Genomic DNA, 26,563 nt, shown 5'->3' with positions numbered 1-26,563 from the left:
AACTAAAGAAATTTGAAGTTGAAGGCTTCCGTGGCTGGCATCCATGGTTTTTTTGTGGGTTTTTCAGGCTATGTGGCCATGTTCTAGAAGATTTTCTTCCTGACATTTCACCAGTACAGACCAATACACATGCAAATCACTCCTGCATTCCCAGGCTCACACAGTATATATAGACCTACTTTTTCCAGGCAAGTATTCTCTGAAGATGCCAGCCACAGATGCTGGCGAAACATCAGGAAGAAAATCTTCTAGAACATGGCCACAACGCCCGAAAAACCCACAAAAAACCAAGTAAAGAAATATCTTTGATGATATTGTAAAATTTAAAGGAGTCTAGCATGATATTCTGATTAGTTGTGGTGACTGTGGGCATGCAGACATTGGCTTAAATCCTATTATTTGTCCTGACTAGAGTGGTGGTGGTGGTGGTGGTGGTGGTGGTGGTGGTGATGATGATGATGATGATTTATTTCTAGCCCGCCCAATCACGAAGAATCCGGGCGGGTTACAACAGTAAAATACATCAAGTTACAATAGAGTTAAAAAAAGTCAAACCCTAGACCTCCCCCCCCCCAATTCCCAGTACTAAAACAGAATTAAACAGTAATAGTATAAAGATATTAAAAACATTAAAGACATTAAACAAAAAAATAGGCGGGGAAGAATAGACAGATGAGGGGACAAATATTTCTATATCTGGGAAGGGTAACTAAGTTGGAAAGGCCTGCTGGAAGAGATCCGTCTTCAGTGCTTTCTTAGAAGCTGTCAGAGTGGAAATGTGACAGATCTCCTCTGGCAGGTCATTCCATAGTTTTGGAGCAGTAATAGAAAAGGCCCTCTGGGAAACTGATGTTAGCCTAGATTTTTTTGGCTGTAGTAGATTTCTTCCAGAGGACCTTAGTGTGCGAGGCGGACAATAGGGAAGAAGGCATTCCCTCAAGTACTCTGGGCCCAAGCCATGTAGGGCTTTAAAGGTAATCACCAACACCTTGTACTTTGCCCGGAAACTAATAGGCAGTCAGTGCAGGGACTTCAAGACTGGTGTTATATGGTCATTCCTAGAAGTAGACCCCTTGAATCACTGGGACTTCCCTGTGTGTTGGCTCTGTCAGGGATGATGGGAGTTGTAGCTTTTCACCTCTGGCTCTAACTCACCACCTTGTTATGCAGCGGAGCTGACCAGCTTTGGTCAGTAGTTAGTGCTTTTCTTCCAAAGCAGCAGAGTATCAGAGAATAGGCTGAAGACCCTGACAAACTCTCCAAGCCTTCTCACTCTTCTTCCTCAGAAGTCTCCAAACTTCTCCAGGATTTTGCTGGCTCTTGTATCTTCACTCAAGACACCAGACAACTCAGTAGTCTTACATAAAAGATCTACAGTACTTTATTCTACTATATACAAAATACTATATGCCCTACAAATCACAATCTCTATTATCTCCAAACTACTCCAACTACCCAAAACACTCCAACTACCCACAAAATACATTGGCAAACATAGCAATTATTATAGCCATTGTTAAACACCACCCACTAGTCAGTTTCCACCCAGTGGGCATGTACATCCATTTTGATTGGCTCACATAGTTCAACCCATACTTAAGAGTTTCATCATTTCACCTTGTACACTTAATGAATCTCAGGTGCTTCCAATTGTACATTCTATAACTCTGTCCTTGGCATTCAAGTCTTCTAAATTACATTAGCTTTATCACCTGTTTGGCTTCTTAATTGCTTTCGCTTAGTCACTGTGACTTTCACATACATGTTTTATTTCTCTACTGTATGTCCCATGTTGCATTTTCCTTAACAGGCTCACCATTCAAAAATTGACTCTGTAGATCAGGGGTCGGCAACCCCCGGCCCGTGGGCCTGATCTGGCCTGCGGAGGCAGCAGGACCGGCCCCAGCCCGGTCCTGCCACTGATTGCCGCAAGCGGTATTGCGGTGGCGGTGGCAGCGAGTAGGGTGGGCCACAGACAGTGTTCCGCCGCCGCCTGCCTGCCGGCGGCTTCCTTTAGCCCTGCGCGCGCCTGGCCCCGTCAGAGGCCAGCAAAAGAGCCGGCTGGGGGCGCCAGCGCTGGAGGCCTCCCCCTCTTTGCCAGCCCCTGAAGGGGCCCCAGGCCCCGTCAGAGGCCAGCAAAAGAGCCGGCTGGGGGCGCCAGCGCTGGAGGCCTCCCCCTCAGGGACCCTTCCTCTGCCAAACCTCCCTCCGGAGAGAGAGGTCTGGCAGAGGAAAGACCCTCAGGGAGCCCAGGACGCCTCAGGGGCCGGCAAAGAGGGGGAGGCCTCCAGCGCTGGCCCCGCCCCCGAGGGTGGAAGCTGAACATTAGGAGGAACCTTTTGACAGTAAGGGCTGTTTGACATTGGAACACATTCTGTCGGGGAGTGGTGGAGTCTCCTTTTTTGGAGGTCTTTAAACAGAGGCTGGATGGCCATCTGTTGGGTATGCTTTGATTGAGTGTTCCTGCATGACAGAGGGTTGGACTGGATAGCCTTTGTGGTCTCTTCCAACTCTATGATTCTATACCCTTTCTACAGACTGAACCACTAGAATATAGGTTTTTCCCTACCTGGGGCCTTTTCAAGTAAATTACCTAATGTAGCCATTAGTGATTGTCTTGTTATAGGAGGTGAAAAGATAGTTCTCTTTTTCTGGCATTACTAATGGTAGAGTCAACTCTGTATTGTAACAAATGCTTTTTCCTTCTCAGTCATGCATAAATTGCAATATGGGAAGGGGGATTTCTTATTTGTAGAAATAATTGGAGTAATCACCAAAGAGCTGCTTTAGTTTCCAGTGGCTCCAGACAATAAACTTTGCTAAGTGTGTGTGTGTGCGTGCACACGCACACACCTGTGTGCATGCATGTGCACATGCACCTTCAAGTTGGCTGTTGACTTATGGTGACCGTATGCATTTTGTAGGGTTTTCTTAGGCAGGGAATACTCAGAGGTAGTTTTGCTGTTTCCTTCCTCTGAGATATAGCCTACAGCGCTTGCTATTTGCTGGCAGTCTCCCATGCAAGTACTAACTAGGGATGCTGCTGCTTATCTTCCAAGATCAGATAGGATCTGCTGCCTTTAGGGTACTTAAGCAACTGGGTAAATAATAATTTACTGGCATAAATATTCAAAGGTCTTCTGTGTAAGAGTAAGTATGAAGCCCATGTAGGATTGTAACATGTAGTGACTCTACATTGGGTTTTTTGTTTTGGTTTGTTATGTGTACACACATGCTGAGGAGATATGAACCAGGTGTAAACATAGGTCTAGGATCAGTGCCATGTTACAACCTATAGGGAGTGGGGATGCAGCCTGTTTACCATGGCATCAAGGATTTTTGGTCCCCCAGGTTTCCTTTGAGGTTCCCCCCATCCCCAGTTCATAGTTAAACTGCCTCAAAATATCACCTATAGTGATGGCAGTATCCTTCAAAGATACCTCCCAATCCTCAAATGACTTCAGAAGCCTGAAAATTAGCCAAAATAGAGCTGAACTGAAAAGTGAAAGTTCACTTCTGGTGACTTCCAAGACTGATTTTGGGCTAATTTTGGGACAAAAAACAGGCAGTGTAGTCCACTGCAGTGCTGACAGTTGGCTCCTGCTACAGTTGCCCTGAGAGCTACTTTTCATTTCAGTCCTTAAATAACATATAAAAGCAAACTTCCATTTCACTCATTTTGCAGCTATATATTAATATTTTATTCTAAAAAGGAAATACTGTTTGCTATGCCAGTTTATCACATACCACACACCACTGCTTTATCTGGTGTATGTATATCTTTCAGATTTAAGTCAGCTCACCCCAAAATTTTGCTTTCTGTGTGTCTTGGACTTTGTTAGTAGCTACCCTGAAGTCAATTCCAACTCATGGCTGTCCTGCAAATGAGACATCTCCAAGTATCCCTATCTTCGACTGCTCTGCTCAGGTCCTGCAAGCGCATGCCTGTAATGCCTCTGATTGAGTCCATCAATCTGTACTGCGGTCTTCCCCTCATTCTTCTACCCTCCTCTACCTTTCCTAGCATTACTGTTTTTTCTAGTGATCCATGCCTTCTCATTATGTGGCCAAAGTATGATAGCCTGAACGTGATCATCTTGGCTTCCAAGGAGAGCTGTGGTCTGATGTGTTCAACGACTCATTTGTTTGTTTTCTTGGCTGTCCTTAGTATCCTGAGTACTCTTCTCCAGAACCACATCTCGAATGAGTTTATTTTCTTTCTGCTTCTTTCACTGCCCAGGGCAAGGATCTAGTACACATGTGGTAGCTCTCATTTCTTCAAGGTTTCTCTCCATATGCTGCTCAAATTGAAATGTATGCAATCATACATGATAAGCAGGCGCTATGATTATATCCACCAAAGCTGTATCAACCAGAGTATTTTAAGTGAGAACAGATCCAAGCAATTTTATCTGCAAAATGTCATGCAGATTCTTCACAGCAGCAAGCTGCCTAGTAGTCTGCATGGTATTTTTGTGGGGCAGAGAATATAAGGTTCAAAATCTCAGTTAGTCTGAACACCACCAAATAGTAATTTGTCCATGACAACAGAATTTAAAAAAGTTCTTCCACACCTAGATCACCATCATCCCACCCAGCAGAGAAAACTAGGTCCAGATTGTGTCCCGCAGCATGGATGAGACCAGATACTACATGGGACAGACCCATGGTTGTCATATCAGACATGAAGTCATGAGCAGCTCCTAATATGGCCTCAGCATGTAAGTTACCCAGGATGACGAGTTGTGGGACCGCCATCATCAGGACCAACTCAGCTAGCTCAGAAAGGGGGACTGTTGAGCAGTGGAGTGAGCAGTACACCAACAGAATCCCTATTCTGTCTTGGCCACCTACCTTCAAATAAACATGCTCAAACCCCACATGGGATACCTGGTATGGGAGATTGAGTTCACTCACTTTCCAGTTCCCCAAGGCATTGCCTGCTGTTGTACATAGAGACAAAACAGAGAGATTTTCTCCTCCAGCTTCATCCCACCAGGTCTCTGTAATACAAATCACGTTGGCATGTGCATCCAGAATCAAATTTTGGAGCAAAGATGTTTTCTCATTTACTGTCCTGGCATTAAGCATCAGCATTTTCACCCAGGGGAACTGTTGTCAAGGCTACCCAGAGTATTTGCAATAGGAGACAGTTTGGGGGCAACCAGCACCATGTGACTCTCTCCTCTCTCATGGTGATATAACTGTCCCCCTGTTGGTTATCACTCTTTGCAACAACTGCAAAAATTGCAGTGTTTGCATCTGTTGCACGTCTGTGTGCAGGGTATTCAAAACTGGGGTGTGAAGAACAAGTAGATAGCCTCCCCTTGCTGACAGAAAATGCACCTGAGTTGTTTCAGAAGAGCCTTCTCTGATGGTTTTCCATATTGTAATGTCTAATAAATTTTAACCTGTGCTCTTCTGACCTCATGAAGTCTATATTTCCTCTATTTCTGACATTGGCAGTGGTTTTTGCATGATGGATGCACATTTAACAGTAAAAAAATTCTGCGACTAGAACTGAATGGCTGGTTTCCTTCTGTTCACTCGGTCTTATGATTTTAAGAGCAACAGAATGCTGTTGACATTATTTGCACACATGAGCCTGTTCCAAATTTTACTTTTAATCACTTAGGAATGAGAGCCTAGTTGCTACATGCTTTTCACTCACTATTATTCCCTAGCCACCCGATCCGTAAGATAGTAGTCATGTTTTCCTTCCTTGCCACAAAGTATTCAAAATGTATATGACGTTGAATTGACGTTCATAAAATTCTTCTGAGAATTTAACAGAAGAGAAAGGGATGAGAAAGAAAACAACAGTACTCTTTGATTCCCCCCCCCCCCCCACATATTTGTCTTTAATAAAGACTTATTCTAAAAAGTGTTAGGTATGCTTTTCAGTGGGACCCTGAATGTGGTGTGTGTGTGTGTGTGTGTGTGTGTGTGTGATACCTGATCTAGGATTAAATGTCTTCTATTCTAAATGACAAATGCAACTCACAAATTTTAATGTATAGTTTTGTCATATAGATATTGTCCCTTTCCCCCTACTTTTCTATGTTATAGCTAATGTTCTGAAAGATTTAATTTCATGAATTGCATTTCATCAGTGGTGGCATCAGCCAAGACAGCAATTGAGTAAGAAAGCCAGACAGACTCGCACAATAAGCTCCGGAAAGTAGATTGCTCGTACTCTTATTAAATTGGAGGTCCAATTCAATTACTGGAAGTATATACTGTATGTTATGCAGAAATGTTCCTAAAGAATTTTTCTTAAAGCCAAATAGCTAATTAATTGAACTTGCTGTGTAATGGTCTGAAGCAGCGTGTATGTAGTATCAGGCAGTGGAATGGAACCTCTAAATTCTAATGCTAACAATGGAGCTGTGTGGTCATGTTAAGAACTGTCAGCATAGATGCATTTCCTTCCTTTGTCTAAAAATTCATAAATTTGCAGGAGTCAAAACAACTGCCTACATCCAACAATTAGCCCATTCCCACCAACAAACATTTTTCTTTCAGTACAGAGTTGATACTTCATAGTTTGGAGTCTGAGATTGTAATCACAGAAAACATTGCACTTCACCATAAATGTATGCCTTAAATTAACTTGTGCCTTATCCAAGAGTTTGCACTGTAAAGCTGTTTTTTAATTTAAAACAGTCACGTTTTTAAAGAGAACTGTCACAGTGAAGATGGAAATTGGGTAGGTGGCCTATGCATTCTGTATAGCTATTCTTCTGGATGTACTGGGATTGGAAGAAGCTCACAAGTAATGTAATTTGGGCATCTCTGATACTGACATGGGTACATACAAATCTGAAGTATATTTTAAATCCTGTGTTTGATTGCCTTACTGTCCTTACAGTGTATGGATAATTTGCACAGTATTCCTAAAGACTTTGGCCTGTTACAGACTGCCAAAATAAAGCTGCTTCGGGTCTCTTTGGAGGTATGCTGTTTAAATGATGCATGGGTCCTACGAGTCCGGAGGTTGCGCCAAAGCCACACTCCATTCCTAAGCACCAGAGTGCAGCTTTGGTGCAGCTTCCGGATTCTTAGGATGCATGCATCATTTAAACAGCATACCTCCAAAGAAACCCGAAGCAGCTTTATTTTGGCAGTCTGTAACAGGCCTTTGTTTCTGGCGTAACTGTAATAAGTAGCAGCACATAGTTCTGTTTTCTTTAAAGGAAATTCTCACTAAATGCCCTAGGCAGTGGCTCTTCCTCTTCCTCTGTCTTTTTTCCACTTTCATATTTTAAAAAACCCTATACAAGATGAGAAGATGCACAATCACAATGCTTCCTTTCATGACTCCTTAACAATATTCTGAGAATAATTCTTGAGAGCCTTCTTCCCTACACAGGCTTTTGCCTTAAAAGTATATATTTGGCAGTCAAAGATAGGAGATGGTATACTTAACATGCTTTGTGCTATGTACATGCTCACAAAACTTTCATCATAACCTTCTTACATCATCTTTTGGGGGTTATATGTCTGTTTATTAGGGTTCAAATTTAAAATTACTATTGTAGATGAACATGTAAGAAAGGTTTCTTCTTCCATGCACCACATCATTGATCACTCCAGCAACATCACTCCCATACCTGGCCACAATTCAGAGGAAATAATATGGGGAAGATCTCCTCCTTGTTCGTAAACTTCATTTACTCAAGTCATTTTTAAATGAATTTGAGTTTGGGCAGAGTGCAACAGCACACTTGGGCAATCTCATTCATTTTTGGATAGTTCAGCTAAGAGACATTCTGACTGGGTTCTCTATCAGCAAAGTCATTTTTGATGTAAAAAAAAAAATCTCTGTATATGCATGTGCAGATAAAAGGAGGGTTTGTTTACAACACTAAAGAGTGAAAAACAATAGTATGTCCCTAAAGTGTATTTTTCCAGAGTGAGTCTAGTTGAACATCGGCTAGAGCACATTGCAAAGCCTATGCTGAGGGCAGTAGCAAAGAAATCATATTTCTCTGTTGTAGTTGTGTCTGCTCAGTGTTGTCAAGTGAAGCTGCCTTGAGTGATGGGGGCCTTCTACACTGTCCCACAATAAGACAATGCAGACCACTAAATAACCCACTGTGAAGAATTTGTTTTAACAATTTGTGACAAAATTATTCTGATTGCTCTGACTTGAATGCTGTATTTGGTACAGGTCCAGTGCTTTTTCGGGATACATATTCTGTGTGGCCTGAGGACCCATTCCCTCATAAAAACAGTCTCGGGGGACTGACCAGATGGGCAAGGTGACTAGCTAATGTTACATTGGGGCAAGGCAGGCTTTGTTTTTGAATTAAATTTTCAAGATAGGCCCAGGTAAGCTTTTCTGGAGAGAGTATTCCATAACTGATGGGATGACTAAAGAAAAGGTCTCGTATTAACTTAATGGACAGGTTCATATGGGAACATACAGTTACATAAAGGTCCACTTCATGTAAACTAGGCAGCATGTGGACCCCACAGAACTGGATTTTTGTACCTCATGGAACTGTGACTCATTCACTTTGCATTCTTTGTCAGGGGAATAAGTATAAGTGAATGCCTCATGGCTACATCTGGTTATCTTTCTGACTTCCCTCATTCTTTCCAGCCACCCCCAATTTCCAAACAAGCTAACTTGTAAACAATTTTGGAACCTTCCAAATCTTGCACACCTTTATGGTATTTTAGATTCTCTTAATAAATACATTAATCTGACTATAGATTTTGGATTTTTATGTTTTTTTGTTCAACTTGCCAGACTATCATGCTAGGATGTGTGGTATGATTGGATATAGCTTTCTGTATGGTCCCACAAAATACTCCTTTTAATAATGTGTGATGTTGTGGACAGCCCCCTGACACTGGTCATTCAACATGCTGAACTGTTGTAGAAGAATGATTCTTCGGGGTGAAGTTGCTGCCATGTGAATGGGACCTCACATCTCCTCTGCTCTTAGTGATGTTTACATGAAACAGTTCTAAATGTAGCAGTAATGTGCAAGAGAACACATGCATCGTTGTTCAGGAATGTATAACAGGTGTTGGTGTATTTATTTAATTTTCTTATATCAGAGAGGCTCTGTTTTAAATGTAGATATTGAAACAGCCTTATCTTCTCATAGTTACATGTTGTAGCCTGCAGGTTTCTTATCTACAGAGGAGGTGGAAAACTGGTCTTTCCAGCACAGCTACATAGGGATAGATGCACTTTCTCTAGGAACAATTTAGGCAGACACTTCCTTCTTTCAATACTGTACATAGTTTATAGGCTGTAATATATATAGCTACTTTATTTAGTAGAGCTGTGTTTTTCTCCTAAACATTATTCCAATTTCTATAATAATGCAGGACCCTCCCCCTTTTCACTATGGAACCTCTCTATAGCCATAGTCATAGCCAAATATATTTTGTTTCAGAAAAGTGGCTGTATTGCATACTTTCTGACAGTACTCTGTGATCTGACTTGGCTCCTGAGAGCATATGTAATTTGGATCAACTAACTAGCCATGGAGATGGCAAGCTAGTGGCAACCATAGCTGAGATTGCAAGCATACACATAAAAAACAGTGCAATGAACAATTCTTGGTACTCTCTCCACCCATAACTATACTCAGTATGGTTGCTCCATTAAGCATTTATGTTCAGGTTGAGGGGATATTATAATACAGCTTTATTCATACCTGGCAACTTTATTGTGGGATAAAGGGCTTTGTTGCTTATATTTCATAATACAGTCGGCCCTTGTTATCCCCAGGATCCCCCGTGGATAGCAAAATCCATGGATGCTCAAGTCCTGTTAAATACAATGGCATAGTAAAATGGTGCCCCTTATATAAAATGGAAAATCGGGGTTTGCTATTTGGAATTTACACTTTTTTGTAATATTTTCAAACTGTTGGTGCTTGTATCCATGAATAAAAAAATCAGTGGATAAGAAGGGCCAACTATATTTTATCTTACTAATTTTGACCTCTGTGTACTGTATTTGCTGTGTTCTGTTTGTTCACCCTTAGTCGTGTTCACTTTACAACTGGAAAAAAAATCAGTAGTTTTTTCTCTCCCATGTAGCTGTTTTGAATCTTCTCATTTTAGATCTTCCCATCTAATTGACTTTTCCTATATCTTGTTCCTCAGCTCTTGATAAATTAGGAGCTCGATTAGTGCATTCAGAATAGTTTATACATCAAGAACTTGGTCCTCTCCCCCAATACTTAATTTTGGCTTGCTGGCATCTCTATTCTTAAATGTCATCCCCACATAACAAACAAGACCTCTATGTATTAAATGATGGTGTGTATCTTTGTTATCATCCAGAATTCTTTTTTTTAATGGGCAATATTGTTTTGATTATAAGATCTTGAAGCCTGAAGATTTTGTCTTGGACTGTGCCTCTGCTTTTCCTTTTGTACTTGTCACTAAATGTCATTTAACATTGTTCCTTAAAAATGTGTGGTGCTGCATTAATCCTGGGGTCAGGATTTATGGCAATGCCTGCATGTTTTTGGTTGGAGCTGTATTTCACAGTTCCACCTGAAGGTTTTTTCAAATGAAAGTAAAAACTGACTTGAACTGAACTATATATGTAATTTTTGAGATCTTTAATGTTAAAATCTTGGTAGAAGTTTATCAACCCATTTTCTGGTTTTGTTTACCATATAGCATACTGCCTTGAGCATCATAGTATTAAAGTGCCCCCTTTTGGCCCAGATTTCAGTTTGTATTAGTTCTGACTAAAGAAGAGCAGCTGTGTACATTTTTGTAATATTTGGCGTGTAGCTGATGGCAGTTCTAAACAATACTAACAAATAGACTAGAACGATCTACTCTAGAAAGTTCAGTAAAGCAATGCTGAAAGCTTTTTGGAAAAGCTATCAAGGCGCAGGGATGCTTTGGGCATCCCTGACATTAGTAGTGGTGGAAGGTTTATTCTTGTTAGCTTTTTAGTTCAGTTGGTCTGGAGGCATTTCAGTGCATGTAGAGGCCACACCCACCAGAGTACTGCAGAAGAGGTAGGAGGGCTGCTTTCCATCGGAACTTGACTTGCAGCTTCAGTTTTCTGCCCTGGCTGTTTCCATCACTACAGATGAAGCAACAAAATGCCATGCTTTATCTTTTCCACTTCTGTTATGCCTTTTAAAGATTCTAACTAGCATCAAAGTGCCATTAACAACATTCAGGCCCAGCTGTGCACGCGACTCTTGTCTATTTTCACAGGTGGAAGTAGGAAAAGCTGTTTAACTTTAGGGGTTGTAAGATCTCAGAATCTGGTCCTGAGTCTCAGTTTTTGTGGATCATCTCCAAGAGACCACAAATTTTCTAGTTTTGGTGGGCTCAACTCCATGCAAGAGTTTAGCTTTTTACAGAAAGAGAAAACAAATGCATCTCATATACTTAGTAGGTAGAATTTCAGATCTTGCTGTTCTAGAACTGTATTCAAGAATACAGTTGGCCCTCCTTATCTACAGATTCTGCATCCCCAGATTCAATGAACCATGGTTTGGAAATATTCACCCACTCCCAAAACAAGCAAGCAAACAAACAAACAAATAAATAATCCAAAAACCAAACCTTGATTTTACTCTTTTATATAAGGGGTTCCATTTTACTATATCATTGTATATAATGGGATTTGAGTACCCACAGATTTTGGTATCCACAGGGGGTCCTGGAGCCAAACCCCAGCAGATACCAAGGGACCAGTATATGTATTTTCTAATATGACTGTGGTATATCCATACTATAACAGTATTTTAAAAAATACCTTGTTCCATTTTTGGAACTAAGAACATCTTTGTCATTCAAAGACAAAATTGTTTACTTAAGTCTGCAATTTTGTGCTCCCTTCCCTTGAGGTAAGCTCCATTGAACTTGATGAGGCTTCTTTTTGAGTAGACATAGCTAGTAGGCACTGCATTGCAAGAGTCCTAGCAAGGGCAGTTCATGGTAGGACAAAGTCCAGTTCTAATCTTTTTTTTTCTTTTAAAAACCAGCTCAGTTGCTCGGTCTTTGTGTTGAATTGGCTCTCTTTACAGATGTCTGGGTGGAACCCATTTCTCATTGGTTGCCTCACTCTGCCCAGATGGTCTCATCTTACACCACCAACCCGCATTTTAGCTTTGAGCAAATAGGTTGCTTCAGACAGTATGTGCCCAGGGAACGGGATTGAGCATTCCATTTGTCAAGAATTGTGTTGTGTAATAGTACATAAATCAAACACGAATACAACTTGTGCTTTGCTTCAGAGGCCAAGCTAGCCTGGAATATTCCAACAGCTACTGACATTAGTGACTTGGGACAGTGATAACTAGTGATTGAGAATCTAGGGTTTTAACATGTCACTTCTAACCATTCACCCTCCTGGCTAATGTCTGTGAGGGGAATGGTAGAACTAGTCTGATAATGTTCTGTTCATCGTGTCATTGTCTAATGTAAAAGGTGTATATAGAAATTGCAGCAAAAGGTTCTAAGTTTGTGGTTAATAAACTTTCTCCAAGAATGTACAAATCATGCTGTATAGATTTTCTAGACAAGCTAAATGAGGATGATGAAATTTATATCTGGGTGGTGGTGGTGGTGGTCATGTTGTCACCTATATAAAGGCAAGTTATAGATAGCAAGTTCTACTGCTGTTGTAAAAACATGAAATAGAATTTTGAATTATAGATGGAATCTCCCTTATCCATAATATTTGGGACCAGAAGTATTTTGGATTTTAATTTTGGGGATATTTGCATATACAGTGGGCCATTGTTATCCATTGGGGTTTAGTTCCAGGGCCCCCTTTGGAGACCAAATCCATGGATGCTTGAGTCCCATTAAATACAATGGCTTGGTAAAATGGCATCCCTTATATAAAATGGCAAAATCAAAGTTTGCTATTTGGAATTTATACATTTTAAAAATCTTTTCAAGTCGTGGATGCTTGAATCTGTGGATAAAGAATCTGTGGATACAGAGGGTCGACTGTATATTGAGATATTTTGGAGATCGGGCCCAAGTCTAACCATGACATTAATTTGTGTTTTGTCTATACCTTATACACATAGCCTGAAGGTAATTTTTTTACATAATATTGTAAAAATAACTTTGTGCATGAAACCAAATTTATGTACACTGAACCATTGGAAAGCAAAGGTGTCATTATCTCACTTACACATTTGGACAATTTTGGATTTTGTAGTATTTCAGATTTCTGAATTCTAGATAACAGATACACAACCAGTATGTATATAAAGCCATTTTATTCTCTTACAACCATGATTTACAGTTAAGAATGTTTCACTTGGATCTTGGAAATAAATAATTACATGCAGCTGGTTTAGTGTAATTAATTCCCTCTGTAATAACTAAAATATTGAACAAGTTACATTGGAGTAAATCATTCAGGGTTAACATCAGTTGTTTTGTGGTGTAATTGTGATTGTTATAAGTTTCAGCCTCACATGTTCCATTGCAAGTTGAGAAACATCTGATTCAGGACATCAAGTTAAAAGTTATTTTTCACTAAAGAAAGTTATTTTTCACTGGGCATCTATGTGCACAGACAACTTATCACATTTTGTTTTGATTGCTTGTACTTATTGCTTGAGAAGTAAGGGCTTTTTGAGGAACAGACCCAAGTTTAGCAATGTGTTCATTAATCTGTTCCTTGGAGTACTGGCATTTGTCAGTGCCTGTCTCCTTTGAAAAATAACTAGAAATTAATATCCAATATTAACCCATCTACCATGATTAATCACAGTACAATAGCCCAGATAATTATGGATAAAGATAGATACATAAATAGTGTGGACAGTTTCCCACAGCATCTGCACATCTGTGAAACTGTGATAGGAAAGCCCTTCGAACACCCCTGCACCATCGAGAAACAGTTCTTTTGTCTGTATCTGGCACAAAGCAGTCAGAAAGTGATAGTTGCTTACTATGATCCACAAATTATGGCTTTAATCAAGTTGCTCATTCCAAATATAGTTAACCCATTCAATCAGATGCTAAATGCTAAATTGATAATTTTTAAAATCCCATTTATTCAATAGATGTATTCTTTTGGGTCTAGCAATTTGATGTAAGGCTATATAGGGACTGGATGGCCCTAGTGGTCTCTTCCAACTCTACAATTCTATAATATATAATTCTGAAAAGTTAGGGTACATTTTCAACAGCATTCCCACAGTTTTGAGGCTTTTTAACTACCTTTATTGGGTTCAGTCTTTCTCTAATGGCGTACAATTTAAGGTATCCATTTGCAGAATCATAGAGATGGTAGACATCACAAAGACCATTTAGTCCAACATCTTGTCATACACAACTAAATAATTGGAATGGAAACAGTAACCTACCTGTTTACCTCTTTTTAAAGATCTTTAGGCTTTTAGAAAGTCTAAAAATGTGACAGTTGAGAAATCTGTATTTTGTCTTTAGGGATTTGTCTGTGTTCATAATTAATCTTATTTTCCTTTTATTCTTTATAGGGAGGGAAATGAACCCGGGGATTCTATGAAGATAACATATAGTGAACTGCTCAGTAAAGTCTGTCAGTTTGCCAATGTTCTCCAGGAACAAGGTATCTGATCCTGCAGGGTCCACAAAATGTGTCAGGATTTATTTACAATTGCATGTACCTTTCGCCCCACCTTTCCTTGGCAATGTGTTGAGCCCTTTTGCATAAGCTTGGAATTAGGGAAAGCCAAGGTGGAATTGAGCAATTGTGCTGTTCATAAAGAGCACTGGGAAAGTCCAGCTCAACAAACAAACTATTAGTTCCCTCCTGATCTGGGACGAAGAATTACATCTGCCCATGCGTTGTATTTGGCTTCATGGAGATGCAGAGTTGTAGCAACGATAGGTGGTTGTGGTTTTTTTTTTTTTTTTGGCTAGTTATCATGGCTGATTGCCTTCAGTGGTAAGACACATTTGAGGGCGCTGGAAGGGAACTGTGTGACTTTTGAAACGTAGTATTCAATCATAGCCTTGTAATAATGTGCTAGTGTTTGGATATATTTTTAAACTGAAAATTAAAGCTTAACATTAATCCCGCCATGACAATATTGTTCCATAGCAGAGGACTTGGTTCCTTCCAATCCAGTTTTTTAAAAGGGTCAATTGAACCTTGTATGTAGAATTGATAAATAGCGCTTAAAATGTTACCACTATGCAATAAAATACTGAAAACTACAACCATTATTACAAAGGAACATGAGATATAATGCTTGCTGCTAACCTCTTGTGCTGGTTACAAATGATCAGTGAGAGAAAATGAGTATATTTTTAAAAATGTTTGTTCAAATAGAGAAATATCTGTACATAGTCTTAAATAGGGGTCAGTAACCTCCGGCCCGCGGGCTGGATCCGGCCCCCGGAGGCCTTCGTTGCGGCCCCCGGGGGTGGTTGCCGCCGCCGCGCGAAAAAATAACGGCGCCTATAGCGGCAAAAAGCCGCACTGGGCGCCGCCATTTTTCACCCAAAATGGTGCTGAACTCTCGCGCGACCTTCTTTGAGGTCGCGTGAGAGTTCGGCGCCATTTTTCGCTCAAAATGGCGGCACCCAGAGGCGAAGTCTCGCGCGACCTCAAACAAGGTCGCACGAGACTTCGGCCTCCAGGAGGCCCAATGCGGCTGAGGGAGCCCTCGAATAGGGCTCCGATGGCCGCATCGGGCCTCCTGGAGGCCCGATGCCGTCGCTGGCACCCTCAAAAAGGGCTCCGACGGCCGCATTGGGCCTCTGGAAGGCCTGCTGAAGCTGTCGGAGCCCTGTTCGAAGGCCCCGGCGACAGCATCGGGCCTCCTGGAGGCCCGATGCCGTCGCTGGCGCCCTCCAACAGGGCTCCGGCGGTGGCAGCGGGCCCCTGGAAGGTCCAATGCTGCCGTCGCAGCCCTGTTCGAGGGCTCCGGCAGCAGCAGCGGGCCTCCTGGGGGCCTGATGCCATCAGTGGCGCCCTCCAAAAGGGCTCCAGCGGCGGCAGCGGGCCTCCAGGAGGCCCGGTGCCATCACTGGGGGTCCTCCAAGAGGCTTTTTTGCCGGCCTCTGACAGGGCCTGGGGCCACGTCAGGGGCCTGCAAAGATGGGGAGGCCTGGCCCCCGGAGGGTGAAACTCCACCCCCAGCACGTGGCCCCGCCCCGGAGGGTGGAAGCTCCACCCCCGGCATGTGGCCCCGCCCCCGGAGGGTGGAAGCTCCACCCCCGGCATGCGGCCCCGCCCCGGAGGGTGGAAGCTCCACCCCCCGGCTTCGGCCCCCCAGTCGCCTGAGGGACAGCAACCCGGCCCCCTGGTCTTAAACATATAAAACCCAATTTGTGACTGGTTTCACTGCAGGGAGAATCAATACTGGGGCTATGATGGTGTTCTCCAACATTTTTTAGAGATTACTTTTAGTTATTTGTACTCCTGATAGTTATTTGTACTCCACCAGAATGAAGATGTCTACCCGGTTCAGGCATGTTCTGTCTTTCATTCATTCTTAACTCCAGGACAGAGTTAGCTCTGGAATTTACCAAAGTTTCATTGCTGCTCATGCATGTTTGATCATTAAGGAATTTTGATTTTGAACTTCATTCTTAATCTTTTGCTGCTTATGCATTATTTTTTTGTTGGATTGCCAGTCCTCAGGGGCAGTGGCTAAATGGCAATAGTGACATGCAAAACATATTTTTCCATAGGTGTGAAGAAGGGAGACAGAGTCTCTATCTATATGCCAATGATCATTGAGCTGGTGGTGGCCATGCTAGCCTGTGCCAGAATTGGAGCACTTCATTCTATTGTGGTAAGAAGGAATAGTAAGAGCAAGTACATTTCTATACTGCTTATCAGTGCACTTAAGCACTTCCTAAACAGTTTACAAAGTGTAAGCTAATTGCCCCCAACAATCTGGGTACTCATTTTAGCGACCTCGTAAGGATGCAAGCCTGAGTCAAGCTTGAGCCCTTTTGCTGGTATTGAACTCACAACCTTGTGGTTTGGGAGTGGCTGCAGTACAGGCATTTAACCACTGCACCACCAGGGCTCAAGGAATAGTTACTCTAAATATAAGGTGTGTTCTTCTGTGTCACAGGTCCTAATTGAAATGAACGGTGATTTTAGTAGATGGTTATTTGAAGTAAGCTGACTGGTTTCTCACATGGCTCTTAATTGCTTTCTGTTTAAATTGCCATGGAATATAGCTTTTGTCTGAACAAATGTTGGGTTTATCCTCTTGTTTTCCTAAGAGATCCTTGTTAGGCTATTGATTACCATATATACGTCGACCTCATGCAAAAGTTGAGGGCAGGTTTTGGGGCCAGAATTATAGATTTTGATATAACCCATGAGTAAGTCAAGGGTAAAACTTAGGGGCATGTAACAAAGGATGTAAAGGATGATGCAGAGGAAAATGATGCCAAAGAACTTAGAAAATTCTGACAAATATAATTGTTTGTGCTCATCCTAAAGGCTGGATGGATGAGAGAGTAAGGGGATACATGCTTCTTTTTGGTGCTCCCAGGATGGACTAAGCTCTTGCCTTTTATTCAGAGAAAGGGGATGGCTCCTTATGTATATATGTATGTATGTATATGAGTACTTACATTGACCCATGGATAAGTTGACCCAGGTTTGTTTGGGTCAATTTTTGACTAAAATTTCTAGACTTATACATGAGTATATACAGTACTAAAGGGATTTTTAAACATCTTAGGCAATCCTTTATATAATGACTTGTCTGAATCTCTGTGTGTTTACCATATCCCCCAATTAGCTTTGTGAGTATTCTAGAGAGTGTTCCAAAGTGTGAGGGCTCTTGGAGCCACACATTGCAAGAGAGGACTGGTATTTATGGACAAGCTATCTTTCAGTGAAATTTGTATGCAGTTGTTGACGTTCCCACTGAGGAAGCCCTGATAAACTTATAAATAATTCTAGGATACAATGGAACAATTTTTGAAAAACTGTTTGAACTAATCTATTAGAAAACTGTCATTCATTGAATATGTGTCTCCATTCACCATTGCAAGTCTTAATTCAGAATGACCGAAACTGAGTGTGCAGTGTTTTAATTTAGTTTGCAGGTTTTTCAGCAGAATCCCTTTGTGAGAGGATCCTTGATTCCCAGTGCTCCCTTCTCATTACTGCAGGTAAAACAGTACTTCCATATAAACTACAAGCTGTTCAGACTATCACAATACACTCGTCAAAGGGAACTTAATGGCAACTTTTTATATTCTTCCTCTAAAAAAGAGGAAAGAGCTGTTGCTAGATAGTACATAAAATGTGGGGTAATATGTCACAATTTCCTGATATAACAACTTTGTATTATTAGTAAACTGTGACATATGAATGAAGCAATTCTTCTAGCGCTTTGTTGCAGCAAGCTGTTAGGCAGCCATAGTTTTTTCAAGAACCCATTGCTAAGAAGGAAGGGACTTGTAGAGGATAAAATTAACCAACTGTTTTTAGCAACATTACACATTACATGTGCTCTTACTGGGACATGTTTCCTGTGATTCATGGTAAAAGCTTTTGACCTAACTTAATTTCCCCCCTGTTTTATAATGTAACCCACCTCCCCCCTACACAATTTATGATGATAAAATCTGTTGAGCAGCTTTCCTTGATATATATTTTAAGTCTTCAATTCTATCTGTACTTATATTGAATATCAGGCTTTCTTCTCAGTAGGCATGCTATGTTCCTCTTGTGTGGTTTGCTATTCCATATGGCTCTTTCTCCAAATAAATAATGAAATCAGTGTATTTCAACATTCTCAAGGCATCCTGGAACTCCACAGTTGGAACTGTAACTTCATAATCTTGTGACACAATGAATCAAGATCTCCAAGATCTTCATACTAATCCCATAAAGTTCTGTGAAGTAACTAAGATGTGGCTAATAGACCTAAACATGGAAAAGCTCCATTAGTTCATTAATTTTTTCCCTGAGCTTTCCTTAAAGAATACTTCTGAGAGCATTACTCACTTTAAACTTGAGCCTCTTCTCTTTTCCAGAAGGGGTTTCATTGAATGCCAGAGTTACTTTGTTGTTGTTGTTGTTGTTATTATTTTGGTTTTTAGTTTAGCAAATTTTCCTTTTAATTTACTTCCATTGTTTCCAGTCCTTTTAGTTTTAAGTGAATCCCTCCCTTTCTTCTGGTGACCTTCAAGAGTTTTTAGACTGTTCTGGTGAATCAGTTTAATGATTTACTTATTCTTTTGTAGATGCCTTTTATAGAGGTGATAAGCTGATTAACCTGAAGCAGATAGCAGATGAAGCCTTGCAAAAGTGCAGAGATAAGTAAGTCTTGTCACTCTTGGAAAGAAGGGAATCCCCATTGAAAGTTTTTGTTTCTTTGTAAATGTAAACACATATAATTGTGGTCTCGGAAATAAAACAGAATTCCCAAAAGAGGTGTAGATGTACACAAAACTGGAGAAAATACGTGCCATGTAGACATGTTCCTTTTGAGAGATGGTCTTTCCCCGCCCTAAACCATTTGGTTTGGAACTTTATTATCTTTCCTGTCAGCACTTCTTTCTTTTCTGGTTAACTGCTTTGAAAATGGAAATTGGTGGATTCCCAAACAGCAGTTGATTTAAGAGGATTGTTTCATTTGGGACTAGTAACTGGACAACTGGACAAAGTATTTAGCAATGGAATCTTATGTATTTCAGCATGACTTAACTTCCAGTCTGATGCTTTTTTATCAGTTTGCAGCAGGGTTGGGCAACTGTGTTCCTCTAGATATTTTTGACCTATTCCTTCCATTTGCCCTAACCAACCACAACCAATAGAGAGGAATCCTGGGAGTTGCCATCCAGCAGTATCCAGAATGTCACATTCACCCTTGGCCTAGAGAAGCCCCAGGAATGCTCCAAAATGCCCAGCTGGCTGTGAAAAAAATCGGTTTTTGGGGGGCTCTCCAAATGCCCCAAATGGGTCAAAAAACCCTCAACACACATGATGCTCCCATATACTGCAAAGCCTTTTTGACAAATCCCAAATAGATTTTTTTTAAAATCAGTTGAAAATGTAATATGGTGATATAGTCGGCCCTATGTATCCACAGATCCTTTTCCCATGGCTTGAAAAATATTTTTAAAAAGTATACATTCCAAACAGCAAACCTTGATTTTGCCATTTTATATAAGGGACACCATTTTACTATGCCATTGTATTTAATGGGACTTGAGCATCCATGGATTTTGGTATCCATGGGGATTACTGGAAGCAGACTCCAGTAGATACCAGGGGCCCACTTCTCTTCACATAGGGTGTGCTGGTGCAGCCCAGTGGGGTTGACAAAATGACAACTGCCCCCTTTATTATTGCTTTTCCATGGCCTATAGGCTGAAGTTTCCTGAACCAAATAATCTAAAATCTACTGGAATTCCCTTCATGGTTTTTATTATAAAAGCTCAGGCTTCAGTTTTCCTCTTGTAGGGACAACCCTTTACGAAGGTGTATTGTGGTCAAGCATTTAGGAAGAGAAGAACTGGTGCAAGATGGTCCAAGCAGCAAGTCGCCACCTCTAAAAAGACTCTGTCAGAGTGTGCAGGTAAGTTTCCTGTGTAAATGTGGAAAGGGCCTGTTCAAGATTTGGAACACTTTCTTTGAGAAAGAGGTAATTTTACAAATCTGACTCTTCTGAAGCAGGACATTTAGATGTTAGGTCTTCAAGTCTACTTAGGCAATCAAGAAGCATTTCAATAATTCTGGGAACAGGGAGGAGGGATGTATTTTCTTCCATCTACTCCTTGTCTTTCTCTTGAGATTTGTATGTATAACATGGTTGTGTAACCATCACAGCTGCTCATTGGATAGTACTGTGATGTCACTGAGGTCAGGAGACAGAAAAAAAGTTTTTATCGTTCTTTGCAAGTGGTCTCATGTGGTCTTTTAACAAATGACATAAAGCAGCAAATATGAACAAATTTACTCTTTACCTCTCACTCTCTCCCACTAGCAATTTCCTGCCATTCCAGAAGCTTAATCTTTAAGAAGTATGTGGTATTCAAAGACATTTGGACCTTGCTCATGTGATTAACAAACATAACATTGTAAATGCTACCAAGCGTGTTGTCCAATGTTGTTCGATCTGTCTATAAATAGGACACTTTTACATGTTTCCTTGAAATACGGGATGTGAATTCTACTTCATGAGAATAGCAAGCTCTAGTAGAGTTGGATAGGAGGTTTGTTTGCATATGTGATGAAGCGGACGTATGTGGTATTTTCACCACTATGCTCTGGAACTAGCACCTGAAGCAGACCTGTGCAACTTGGCAGTAGGTAGGGGCCAGAATTAAAATAGGCTAAACTTCTTGGGCCAAAATAGATTTTTAGTGGCTCACTTTCCAAGTAAAGGTATAATTTTGACTTCACAAAGGTATAATCAATGACTATAATAATTAATTGTTTTTAATTTATAATTAATTAAAATGATTTATTGTTACTTAATAATAATTAGTATTATTAATATTAATTCTGTCCTCCTTCTCCTCAGGAGAAAGTCTGACTGTGGTGGAGACTGGGGGGTGGCATGCTCATTTGCTCGTCCTTCTCCGCAGCTTGGCTCTTTCCTGGAAGAAAGTCAGGTGGGGTGGAAAGAGCCATGAAGTCCTTGTGGGTGGACTGGAAGCAGCCTGTGGGCTGTATGTTGTGCAGACCTGACCTAAAGGAATGTGCTAGTGCTCACAGAATGCTAGCCATATTTACCATTACCAGTATTTCATTTTTCCCCCTTTTGGAAGATGTGATCTCCCCTTTTAGGCACTGAAGGTCATTTTCCTTCATTTTCCTTTTCCTTACATATCCTTTTATTTCATTAGTGCTGCAGATTCAGGAAGGCTGGTCTTCCTAGTTTGAACATAACTCTGAGAAGATTCTTTTTTTAAAATAACAAGTACAGAAGTTGCTTTCCATGTCTTCTAACTAAAGACTTGAATCCACTGACACAGATCTTTCGTACGTGGCCTCTATCCATCTGAGATGAGGGTTAACAGCTACTGTAGATGGAATGGATCCATGAGATTGACTGGCCACCTACAATGAGCTTTTAAAATGCAGCACCATGGAATGCAGCTACAGAAGTCTGCTCCCATGATAGTGCTTTAACTTATGCAGCCACGTCCTTGTTGACATTTAGCTTCTTCAGATAAAGTTATATGCCATAGTTAACTAGTGTCTTTCTGGCTTCTTGTGCAGTGAAGCTGTAGAGCAGAATGTGGAAATCTGTTTTGGTAAATAAATCAGTTGTCTTTTTAAAACCAGTCTATACTGGTGATATTTCTTCAGTCTTATTCTCCCTCACTCCCACAATCACTCCCATGGAAACTATTCGATTTTTATTCTGCTATTCTTCCACAAATAGGGCCAAAGGCAGTTGCTAGAACTTCAGAGTACTCTTCTTAAGCCAGTGCTGTTTTCATGTAAATAAGGAGAAGAAAAGCTCCCTTGTTTTATGTTTTTGCATAGAAACACAGATTGTACTATAGGAAATAGTTACATGAGGATGAGAAGTCACTGTTTTTTTCCTGCATTTTCATTTGTTAGAAATGTTTTTCTTGGGAAAAATAGATGGAGAACACATATCAGAAGCTTGAAATACTAGCAAGAGTCTCTGTGTGCATATGCTAAACTATGTAGATAGAGTGATAGAGGCCCGTTCCGCACAGGCCTTTGCGCCGCCCCGTCACGTGCTAGGGGTTGGCCAAGGACCTAGTGTCCATATCGGCCTCACCTCTAGCACGTGATGGGGGCGTAAAAATGGCAGCGCCCTATACACACAGGCGCTGCCATTTTTACGTGCCGGACGCTTAGCGTCCGCACATCCCCCTTGCCTTGCGACGTCACGAGTGCACCATTTGTGCACTCATGTGTCGCAAGTGCGGCGCAAAAAGAAGCCGCTTTTTGCGGCTTCTTTTACCGCTGCCGGGAAGCCTCCCCGTTTGGAGGCTGCAGCTTCCTGGCGGCGGAAATGGAGGCGGCGGCAGACCGCCGCTTTCAGACGGTCTGTAACGCGCCAGAGTTAGAAGAAACCACAAGGGCCATCCAGCCAAACCCCATGCCATGCTGGAATACACAAAGCACTCCACATTTGACTGCTTTAATCACAGTTGAGCCTCTGCTATTCAACATCCATTTCAGCTCTTCGTACAATTGCATAATTATTACATAAAGAGTCTGTTAAGAAGGTGGAAATGAAGGATGCAAACTGTGCATGTGAAACAGATATTTTTGGCTTTATTACCACAGGGATTGATGTGGAGGATTCCTACCTATCTTTGCAGAACTACATCACTTGCTGACCTGTCCAGCATTAATGTGTCAGCTCGCTAAGTAGAATGATTTGTGTTGCAGGGCTGCACCATTCTTCTAGGATGTGGTAGGCAAAGGTCATTCTTGTAATGTTCTGTTCTTTGTAGTACAACCCTGATATACACTAACCCAAGCGAAGTGTGAAATAAAGGAGGAATTCCACTTTGAATTAAAGGACAGGATGCCACCAAGAAAACGCTTAGCCCAGATTTTTTTTTTCTATTGTGACACTGAGCTCACCATCCTTTTATACAACCACTTTTGGTTTCCAGTTGGGAGTTTGGAATCTTTGTAGATCTACCACAGATCACCCGGAGGTCTACTAGTACATTCAAATATCCTTTTGCCCATCTTTTTTCCAGGACTGGAGACCTGCCAGCTCTGTTTGTGTGTGTGTTTTATGTAGATTAAATCAAGAACCACAGAATCACAGTGAAGGAAGACAATAATTTTTTTAAGTGAATAGGTTTGCTGTTCTGGTGTACAGTATGGTTTGATTAAGAAAGTGGTAGCTTCCTTTCCTTGGTGCCATCTACAATATGCATAACTAATATGTTGGGATAAAGGGCCTTGATGACTTTATAGAATCTTTGAGTGTTGTTTCCTACACTTTTTGTTCTGTGTGACTTTTTGTTTGTTTGTTCACGAAAGGGTCTTCCACAAGACTCTGTCTAGAAGCTGCCAGAGTAATTTCTTGAAGCCAGAGCATAGTCTTTATTCACACATGCATCTGGCCCTGCTTTCTTTATATAGGAAGAGAAAGCTTTGGAAGGAACCAGCTGAGAAGACTTACAGCCTTGAGCCTTTTCTCTGAAGTGCTTTCTTCATATCCTAGAAGAAGAGCTTTTCTGCCCTCATACAGCTGCTCCCCCCACCCCGCTTTCCTTGCCAGCATGGTATTGAATAAAGGCCCAGTGCTATTTTTCTGCTTCTCAAACCTTATATCCTCTTTGTGTGGATTTTTAACAGGAGAAAAAGACTGAGAGCTCAAAGAAAGCCCATCCCAAGGTATTTATGTGTAGCAGAAGTTTTCTTTCAGCATTCCTCTGCTCTGCTTACCCCTTCCAGCACTGCTCCTCTCTCTAGTCTGCTCTTTCACTCTCACTGCACGGCAGTTTGTGGCCTTCTAACTCTAGCACTTGCATGTTAGTCATAGACCTCACTGTCCCAAGGGGTGGAAAGGAGCATCACGTTACATGCCATTGATTTGGGATTGTTGGGGTGGGACAGTGACTCTGTGTAGCACTAATACCTTTTAGTGTCTCTTATGTTTACCTAAGGTATAGGATTCAGCCCAGCACACAAAGGTAAAAAAAAAAAAGATATGTATCTGAGGGAATCTGGGCTTCTAAACAGGAATATTCCCTTTTAGTAAATGACTAGATTTCGAATTGCCAGCTGAGGTCCTGAGATTGAATAATACACATCATGTTCAGACTGAATGGCTTGATGAAGCTTTCACGAGTTGTGTGTTGTTCAAGTCATGTCATCAGTTGAAACTGTCTGGAGGACTCGTTGATAAGCTAGAGTCATACTTCTGTCCCAATAGCTGATCCAGTTTGATTCTTTCACAAGTATCACATAGATGGCTTTTTGTTTGTTTGTAAGAATGATTTGAAGTGTACATGTAGGCTTATTTATTGCAAATGTCTATTGATTTAACAAACTTTAATCAGATTAAAATGTCTGCCAGTGCTATCTCCTCTGCAGTAAAGTTTTCTTAGAATATGATTTTACAAAAATACTAACTTTGCAATCAACTTTCCTATACAAAGAGATAAAAGTTATTGCTAATCCTAATTAGTAATTGTGTTCTTACTTTTTAAAAAACAAACAAACATTTTTTATGATAGCTTCCAAATATAATTGGTTTCCTTTTAGAAAATTAGCTTCATGCTCGATATTTGGAAAGAGTATTATTTATTTATTTATTTATTTATTTATTTATTTATTTATTTATTTCTATCCCGCTCTTTTCCCAGGACTGGGACTCATGAGGGTAGTCCCCCAGGATTCATTCTTCACATAACTGATGGAATTTTCTTTATAAGTAGGAGATACCTAAAAAAGCTAACAAATAAATTAATGCTGTGTCAGCAGCAATTAATGAAGCATTTAGATAGTACAAACACATGACACAGTGCTGCCAACCTTTGCAAATCACATGCAGATGTATAATTCTGCAACTCTTTCCAATGTTTTGATTCTGTGACTAGATTGAAAACAAAGGAAAGATAATGTAGGCAAGGTTTGTGGACTTATAGGGAAGAGACCATGAGATATAAATAATGGTAAGTCGTGGTAGTTCTTATACTGTGGGACTAGAACTTATACTTTAGAGGACCCACTATGTACAAATCCTGTTTTGCAGAACTTATATATGATTTGCTGTGATGTCTAAATTCATGATGGTTGCAGTCAGAAAAGCAAAAGATGACAGAAACAAATTCATTTCATAAACATGCTAGCCATAGCTCAGGTGTAATTAACGTATTTGGGGCAATTATTCTCCCACCACCCTGTTATCGTCTTGGTTTGAGCAAAGTATAGATTGCTATAAATGATGGTTGCTGGAAACTTTAATTTGCTTTCCTATGGGAATTTACAGAGAATTTACAATGGATTTCTGATTCTAGTTGGAAGATAAACTGGTTTACCTTTATGGCAAATTTTGTGTGCTGATACAAATTTCAGCTTCCTTTGACCAAAGGAGTGAAAGGAATTACAGTGCATGAGGGAACGGGAGGAGAATTGCCAAATCTATTCAGTATGGCCAAACTGTAATTTGTTGATAGTGTCTGAATTGGAACTTGAGTTTTGTAAGCATGCCCAGTTTCTGTCTTGAGTCCACTGGCTAGCTATTCAAATGCTGGCTGAGAAATCTCCCAGATCACAATCCTTTGTCTGCTCTTTGTCACTCACAGTCTCACTTTCCCAGCTCCCAAACACATTCCAGTGTTCTTAAAATTAGGTCTGAAATATGCTTGTCCTTTATTTTGCATGTTCTGGAGATTTTTCTTAGTATTCCAGTGGCTTTCTCAGAAAGTCCTCAAATCAGTATCAATCGGACTACAAATCTGATAGAACCAATTCCTATATCTCAGCCGTCAGAATCATCCTTGGCATCTCTCATCTCTACTTCTTCCCAGCTGTCTGTGTACCATGATAGATAGACACAGAAATGGAGTGTAGATTGACTTGTAGGTGCACAGTTACATTTGAGTGAGAGAGAGAGAGAGAGAGAGAGAACAGCCAAAGTTCCATAAGGAGGCAGGCTTT

At 40.8% G+C, this 26,563-nt stretch overlaps 1 protein-coding gene across 5 annotated transcripts in view; it reads left to right on the top strand.

Moving 5' to 3' along the window:
* LOC149315803 (acetyl-coenzyme A synthetase, cytoplasmic-like) overlaps positions 1–26,563 on the top strand; it is a 62,039-nt gene that overhangs the window by 13,158 nt on the left and 22,318 nt on the right. For 2 of the 5 annotated variants that reach the window (XM_089514119.1, XM_089514118.1), the window contains exons 3-8: positions 14,472–14,563; positions 16,657–16,760; positions 18,033–18,105; positions 19,186–19,261; positions 20,408–20,522; positions 24,254–24,292. In XM_089514119.1, the coding sequence (XP_089370245.1) occupies positions 14,472–14,563; positions 16,657–16,760; positions 18,033–18,105; positions 19,186–19,261; positions 20,408–20,522; positions 24,254–24,292 (499 nt within the window). The remainder of the gene's footprint in view (positions 1–14,471; positions 14,564–16,656; positions 16,761–18,032; positions 18,106–19,185; positions 19,262–20,407; positions 20,523–24,253; positions 24,293–26,563) is intronic. The other 3 variants (XM_089514121.1, XM_089514120.1, XM_089514122.1) reach the window with 2 other exon arrangements.

This window comes from Sceloporus occidentalis, unplaced genomic scaffold (genome assembly GCF_023333645.1).
Source record: "Sceloporus occidentalis isolate IW3139 unplaced genomic scaffold, rSceOcc1.0.p SCAF_3, whole genome shotgun sequence".
Classification (NCBI taxonomy): domain Eukaryota; kingdom Metazoa; phylum Chordata; class Lepidosauria; order Squamata; family Phrynosomatidae; genus Sceloporus; species Sceloporus occidentalis.
This window is presented reverse-complemented; position numbering and strand designations above follow the sequence as displayed.